The following is an 8,296-nucleotide window of genomic DNA, read 5'->3' as shown; positions in this document are numbered from 1 at the left end:
CAGAACTAGCCAGAAATAATTGTCAAAACTGTCCATTTGTTTTCAATCATTCTGACATACTCAATCCTGTCGCTTCTACTAAATCCCATCTACTAAAGATAGACACATTTCCGGACAACCCGGTACAAAATTGATTTCATAATTCAATAAAATATAAATATTGTAAAGGCAAAATAGCAAATTGATATAAAAGATGAATCAGTTTCCTTTCTCTACGTTATTTGCTGGCATCGAACTGTCAATTACCGCGTCGGTGACGCGACGATCGTTGGAAGAAAATCGCTGAGGCGACCCTCTTCAAAGAATGCGAAGAGCGTCGGGCGACGAGGGTGACGCGTGCATACATACATATGTATATGTAAACGGTCGCAACCCTTGAAAGCGATCGACAGAAGTGTTTAATAGGTAGCTCTCCGCGCTTCCCTGCGGATTCTCCAACGACGGCGTGTTTCAGCACCGGTGATTGCGGTGTAGCGGCGGCAAAGTAGCGGCCAAAGCACAAGGGGCCTTGAGATAGGCCGGGATTACCGGGATAAGAGACAGAACGCGGATGGCAAGAGGAGATCCATCCGTAGATTCGTCGGGCGAAGACACTCAACACCGAGTGTGCACATGTGTGTGTGTATGTCTGTCTATGTCGGGGAGAGTAGGTGTGTCGCGGGTTTAGGTTGAATCTTGAATTTCCGGGGCGCGGATCTCAGACAGGCGACTCTCCGCCGGGAGATCCCGAAACGAGGCGATAACGAATCTCGATGTCAGCTAGTGGACCGTGGAGAAAACTCGATCGATTTAAGGTGGTCCTATTAAAATTCTGAAGTCAGACGAATGAATGCGAATTTCCTAAATCTGAGTTTAACAAACAGCGCTATATATATCCATACTAACTTTTCCCGCCTAATATTTTCAAAGTACAACTTATTGAATTAAAGGATTTAACATTTTGCTATTAAAAATCCATTTGGAACATTGCTTCCTACGTGCGAGTGTCTAAATTTTAATTATGTAATTATTATTTAAGGAATCGTAACGTATCGGTAAAATATTTCTGTCCGTCTCTGTAATTCTTCTTCTCTACTTGTTTCAGTACAAATTTGTTCGATTAGGTAGACATACACGATTATAGATGCTGCTAAAATTCTATTGAATCCGCGCATTATTAGCATAGGGCGTAAAATTACACGGTTCTCTCGATATCAATAAATTAGCCGCGCCGCAGGACGTGCTAAATTGCATTTAGTATTTCCCTGTAGAACGTTAAACATAGAACGGTTTCCGTAATCGCGGTTGTGCTAGGATTTGATTACACGGACTGCTTGAAATTTAATTAAATTGACACTCGGCTGAGCCTCTCCTCTAACACTTTTCGGTCTCCCCTGGTCTAATCTGGTCTCTGTCTAATTCAATTAATAACCGTGACACGAAATTTTGATTTCCGGTATCCTCGTTCCCTAGTTTAGAATATCTTATAGAATTTTGATAAGTCAAAATGAAATTCGCATAGACGAACGTTTCCGTTGATTGAAACTTTTCCAAGGCGCGGTTCAGTCGGTTCTAAAATAAATAAATAAAAAGAGTAATTCGCGTCGACGTCAGAGGGATGACGCGGTCGGCTGGCGCGGCGGTACACTTAATTTTCCATCCATTTCACGGCGAGCCGAGTCAGAAAAGTCCGTATTTCCTTCTTGCGGTCCGCGCGAACGGCAGCCGGAAAAACGGAAGGATAATTCCGTGGAAGCCGAGGAGTGGTAAGGGACTCTCGTAGGGAAGCAGCGGGAGAAAGGTTGCGGGATAGGAAAAGGGTAGGGAATCCGTGTAGGATGCGGGGCATCTTCCCCCTTTTCCAAGTAGCGTCGCGTCGTACTTTGATCAGGCGTACTGGATTTACGCTCATCCTCGGCAATCTGCCGTCCCTGCTTCACATCTCCCTCTCTCTCTCTCTCTCTCTCTCTCTCTCTTTTCTCTCCCTGTCTGTATCTCTTTCTCTTTTACTCGGCTGCATCCGTGCTCGTCGTACATTCGCCGTGTTGCCACAGCGCTCGCGACAGAGCATCTTTGAAGCACGACCCGTCGCGTCGTAGGCATTTCAACGAGGTTGGAGCACCGACGGAAGTGCCGCGGCAATGCCATTACCGGGTGAAAGGGACGAGCACGCCGGGCTCGAAGAAAGCCGGAACCGTGGTTAGAAGTCGGCCTTTGATTTTTCTCCTCGCCTACTCTTACCCCTGTACTGTTCGACGAGATACGTGCCGCGCGAGATTGAAATAATTGCCTCGTAGCTCGAATCGGTTCTAACGTTACAATTGGCAAACGTGCAAACTACCGAAGGCAGTAAACGAAGCGTCAAAAGAAATACATTACTCAGAAAAAATTGTGGCATTGCGAAATTTGTGTATAAAATTGACCAAGTTTGGAAGATGATTATTCAGCAACGAATTACTGTAGGACGATGATTTTTCTTTTAGAGTTTGAAATTTCTACTTTAAAATTCTATTCCAGAGATTTTTAATTTGATATACTCCTACGATAAAAAATGCTAACATCTAAGAGCATGTTTAAAGATTTTAAATTAACTATGTTTGATAACGTGCTCGGACTCAGATAATTTTTTTTGTCGTTTACGGCAAATGAAACTTTGTTTCTTCGCCTTTAACTTAAAAGAAGAATGCAGCGTTCACGATTTTTTCTCTCGAAGTTACAGTGATTTAAAAAGTCATTACCTATCGTAGAGGTGCATCGTTCTACGATAACTTTTTGCTGAGTAATCATCTTCCAAACTTGGGCTATTTTCGACACTTTCGTGATGCCATAATTTAGTTGAGTAATAATGTTTTAGGACAAAGTTCCCAATATTAATACTTGGTGAATTCTTCTCAGAACAAGTGGTTCAAGTATACAAATCATGTAAGATGAATTAAATAGAAATTATCACCTTTATTGATTTCACTTATTTACATCATTTAATCATTTTACATATCTATGTTGTTTTATTCATGTTATATATACTTTGCTAGGGAAAATTAGTTTGAGCTATTCGAGGCTATTCATATGAACAGCACTCTATAATACTTCAGTTTTGTACAATTATTATTGCCAGACTATGAATTGTTATGAAGATTAAAATATTTATAATAATAATTTTAAAAATGTGCTCTACGTGAATATTTATTTTGTCTGCTTGTGATGTCTTGTATATTTTTATATAGTAGATACATTGTTCATATTTTCCGTACATTGAACTTTTTTGCAAACGCATAAAATCAGCAGTTTAATTATTGCCTCGTCGTATACCGTGAAAAATAAAGAGAATCGGGGCAGAGCGAGACAAATCGATCCACTCGGTGGAAATTTATGACGATGAACGTAAGTGGCTGCCTCTGGAAGAGGATAGGGTTGAGCCAGAAAGAATCCAGGGATATGTGGCAGTTGTTCGCCTCGGCAAATTTACAGCTGTAATTTACACTATCGTCGAAAATATTCGACTTTAGCGGCGATGGATCGTTTCCGATTCCTTTTTATCGAGAACTCTTGGATGCAATTTAGGAATCATAATGAAGAGGCAATCGCTTTCTGCTGACTTATAAAATATTTTTACGAAGTAGAGTGAACCGAGATTTATTCACAGAAAGAAATAAAGAAAAGTAAGGAGAAAAGAGCGTAATAATTAATTAGTTTTAAAGCCATTATCATATCAATATCGAGAGGGAGGAATTTTGTTAAATATGAAAATTCCGCGACTTGGAAAACCGAAGCCCGTGAGTAAGCAGTCTTGTTAATTATTCAGAATTACAGTTTCCTCTTTAATCGACAGTTTTACCGAGAGAATTCTTAATCTCGTTTGGCTGAAAAAAAAAGGAGCAACGATCGGCTTCCTTCCGTTTCACGGGGGCGGAGTAGAAATAAAAAAAAAAATGAGCTGGTTAGTATCCGGAATGCATGGAGGAATCTCTATCGATCGGGTATTTACGGGAAAAATGCGAGATGCAAGGAACCGTTTCCGTCTTTTTATCGAAACAAAGGTTCTTAATAAAGCGCGACGCGAAAAAAGAGAATATATCAACCGATAACCTCAAGAATTTTTATCATTATCCACCGATGCGGCACCGGAATTTTCCGAGTCGTGATTTTTATCTATACCTAAAATAGATACTACCTCGGGAAATATTTCACAGTTATTGGCTCGAACGATATTCGAAGCAGATACAGAAAAGGGTACTTAGGTGAAGGTTCAACTTTAAATCGAGCAGATATCATTGATAAAACGTCGTTTAACCAAATAAACTCTAAATAACTTATTTACATCATTTAATCATTTTACATATCTATGTTGTTTTATTCATGTTATATATACTTTGCTAGGGAAAATTAGTTTGAGCTATTCGAGGCTATTCATATGAACAGCACTCTATAATACTTCAGTTTTGTACAATTATTATTGCCAGACTATGAATTGTTATGAAGATTAAAATATTTATAATAATAATTTTAAAAATGTGCTCTACGTGAATATTTATTTTGTCTGCTTGTGATGTCTTGTATATTTTTATATAGTAGATACATTGTTCATATTTTCCGTACATTGAACTTTTTTGCAAACGCATAAAATCAGCAGTTTAATTATTGCCTCGTCGTATACCGTGAAAAATAAAGAGAATCGGGGCAGAGCGAGACAAATCGATCCACTCGGTGGAAATTTATGACGATGAACGTAAGTGGCTGCCTCTGGAAGAGGATAGGGTTGAGCCAGAAAGAATCCAGGGATATGTGGCAGTTGTTCGCCTCGGCAAATTTACAGCTGTAATTTACACTATCGTCGAAAATATTCGACTTTAGCGGCGATGGATCGTTTCCGATTCCTTTTTATCGAGAACTCTTGGATGCAATTTAGGAATCATAATGAAGAGGCAATCGCTTTCTGCTGACTTATAAAATATTTTTACGAAGTAGAGTGAACCGAGATTTATTCACAGAAAGAAATAAAGAAAAGTAAGGAGAAAAGAGCGTAATAATTAATTAGTTTTAAAGCCATTATCATATCAATATCGAGAGGGAGGAATTTTGTTAAATATGAAAATTCCGCGACTTGGAAAACCGAAGCCCGTGAGTAAGCAGTCTTGTTAATTATTCAGAATTACAGTTTCCTCTTTAATCGACAGTTTTACCGAGAGAATTCTTAATCTCGTTTGGCTGAAAAAAAAGGAGCAACGATCGGCTTCCTTCCGTTTCACGGGGGCGGAGTAGAAATAAAAAAAAAATGAGCTGGTTAGTATCCGGAATGCATGGAGGAATCTCTATCGATCGGGTATTTACGGGAAAAATGCGAGATGCAAGGAACCGTTTCCGTCTTTTTATCGAAACAAAGGTTCTTAATAAAGCGCGACGCGAAAAAAGAGAATATATCAACCGATAACCTCAAGAATTTTTATCATTATCCACCGATGCGGCACCGGAATTTTCCGAGTCGTGATTTTTATCTATACCTAAAATAGATACTACCTCGGGAAATATTTCACAGTTATTGGCTCGAACGATATTCGAAGCAGATACAGAAAAGGGTACTTAGGTGAAGGTTCAACTTTAAATCGAGCAGATATCATTGATAAAACGTCGTTTAACCAAATAAACTCTAAATAATTGTATGGCATTAGGACAGATCTGAGTGTATCAGAATGATTAACACTAGATATACAAAGGGGAGGGGGGTCGAAATTACTTGTTTCTTATAATAATTATTCATTTTCAGTACATTCTGTTTTCTAAAATTTTGTATGACCAGTTTCCAAAATTTCCCCCAAAACTCCGCGCCTCTCTGAAACAAGCGCTATTATTTTCTTTGAAACTCTGTTGAACCGCAAAAATTGCAGCGTCCGCAAACGGACGCCGAGTTGAAGCGCGTACGCTCGGCGCACGAACACAGGGAATCGAGGGAAACAATCGTGTTGCGGCAAAGGATTAATTCTCGTGATGTACGGGATCAGGCGGAAGCAGGCAATGAAAGGGGATCGGGCTCTTTGAAATCTTTCGGCGATTAATTCGTTCGTGAGCGGCGGAACAACGCGCGTTTCGGCAAGACGATTTCGTGTGCCCCCGTACACGCGCATCGCCGTGCCGCAGAGCGGCCACGAAACCGACGCCCTTCTGTTCGCGTCCCGCCGGCGCTCGCGCGAACACCAAATTTGTCGGCGTAATTGCAGCCTGGGAAATACGGCACGAGACACGCGGCCGAATAAATCCTGCCCACTTTCTGACGTTCCGCAGCCGCTGACTGCCTTCCTCCCTTTTTGTTGCAGATACAAGTGTACGGATTCAACGCGGAACTGTATCACAATATGAGCGAGGCGAAGCACAAGAGCCAAGGGTTGGTCGCGATCTCGTTAATGGTTCAGGTAAGCTGATAAAAACCGATTTATCTTGAAAATTCATAGAAAGGAGAAAGTGTGATTATTAAAAAGCATGAATAAAATCATTTGATTATTTCGAAACAATTAATGTATATTAATATTCAAAACCGAAATCATACAACAAGCTACTTGTTTCTGATAATGAAAGTAGACTGAAATTCATAAGCAAAATGAAAACGAGGAAAGGAATAGGAAGAGAAGATTTTATTGGCGACATTCTTATTGTGGAACAGTTATTATCGAGCAGACACCGAGGCTCGAGTACTGCGGTTGTTCCGCGAATAAATTTCGAAGTTTCGAAGGAAACGTTTCTCTTTCACCGGCTCGTTCCGCATCCTCACATTTTCTCCTCTCGCTGTTTCTCTCCTCTTCCCGTTCGTGAACAGGGGCGGTGTTCCGCTAGAAGAAACTGGAAAGCCCGCGATTCTGAAGCAACAAACGCCAGGAAACAAGCGTTCATGCTTCTGATTTCTAGCGCGATAGTTCAACACACCCAGCCACCCCCGATTTACTCCGACTATTTATCAAAACATCGCCTCGTTCCACGCTGCTTTTTTTTCTAACACGACCTCCGCCTTTTTTCAATAAGCGATAGTAGAATTTAGAGTAAATTCCCAAGCATTTTCTGCAAAGTGTATTTATTATATAGTACTGACAATTTCTCACATTACCTAACATTTCCAAATATTTGCAAATATTTGCAAATACTTGATCTCTAAAATATTAGCATTGATAGCACTCAATAAAAAACATATAAATAGAATGCGGATTTTTATGCGCAATAAAATGTCTATGATACCAGTTTAGAAAACGAATTTCAAACACCGTTTCTGTTATCATTTAATATCGCAATATGCATTCTGCTTTTAGTATTTTCTATATTTTTATACATTTTATGCAGACTTCGTTTTTATTATACATTTAGTTTTTTTTATAAATGCACAGAATTCACATATGATTAATTCCATAGAAAAATAATGTTCAAGTGCACATAAACATTTGATATTTTCTATATTTTTATTCATTCGTGCAGTGTTCATTTTTATTACTCATTCAGTTTCCTTATAAATATACACAATTTGTATATAATTAATTCCATTAAAAGATAATATTCAAGTGCAAACTTTAATATTTCCCAATTCTTCCATTCTTTTTCATTCCGGTTAATTAAACTCAGACCTCATCATACGAACAGAACTGCATTTTTGAAACCAGAGGAACCATGTACCAAGTGGTATTAATCACACACCAGGTACTATTACACTAATGGCATTACGGGAACACCTGAGTCTGATTGAAAAATTGCCCCGAAATTATTCAGCGCGGCTAGTTTCGTTGGTTAACATCGCCGAGGCGCGTTCGTCAAAAACCGAAATGCTGTTCCTGTTGGCGAACCGTAATTTCCCCAGTATACTGTTCCCGTTTGCTAATGACACAAAAATCCTCGCGCGGATTGTTTCCAAATCATTACCCAAAATCACTGCTCGCCGGGGGATTAACGGCACGGCGACCGGAAGAAAAGCCGTGAGCACAGGTTCCTAGTGAAAAACCGCTCGTCGCGCGGCAACGATTCCCCGGTTTTGCCGCGCAGCGTCGAATAAATTTTCGAACTTCCATCCTCTTTTTTCACGATCCTTAGTAGCGTAAAATCCGCGACCATAAAACGCTCGCAAAAAGGATAAAAAACTGTACGGGTACATTAAGAGACACGGTTCAGAATTTCACTTTTAACATGTTTAAAATAATTTAAGGAACGCGTTGAGGAGTCATATAAGGTGAACGTCCTAATTTTTACTCAGCTGAGCATGATTTCGCTAACTGAACGTAAAAACAATGCGTAAGTCAAAATTTATAATGAAAAGTAATTTCGTGAAATAAATCAAATTTAGTAGTCGTAA

General features: G+C 39.6%; 1 protein-coding gene across 1 annotated transcript in view; it reads left to right on the top strand.

Annotated features, from left to right (window-relative positions):
- CARPA (Carbonic anhydrase-related protein A) overlaps nt 1–8,296 on the top strand; it is a gene marked incomplete at its 3' end in the record, with an annotated part of 161,437 nt that overhangs the window by 150,043 nt on the left and 3,098 nt on the right. The window contains exon 5 of the mRNA XM_018024863.2: nt 6,288–6,383. Coding sequence (XP_017880352.1) covers nt 6,288–6,383 — 96 coding nt within the window. The remainder of the gene's footprint in view (nt 1–6,287; nt 6,384–8,296) is intronic.

The sequence above is a fragment of the Ceratina calcarata genome, unplaced genomic scaffold (genome assembly GCF_001652005.2).
Source record: "Ceratina calcarata isolate Rehan_Ccalc_2016 unplaced genomic scaffold, ASM165200v1 scaffold347.2, whole genome shotgun sequence".
Taxonomy (NCBI): domain Eukaryota; kingdom Metazoa; phylum Arthropoda; class Insecta; order Hymenoptera; family Apidae; genus Ceratina; species Ceratina calcarata.
The sequence above is the reverse complement of the archived record's forward strand: the minus strand, read 5'-3'. Positions and strand labels throughout refer to the sequence as shown.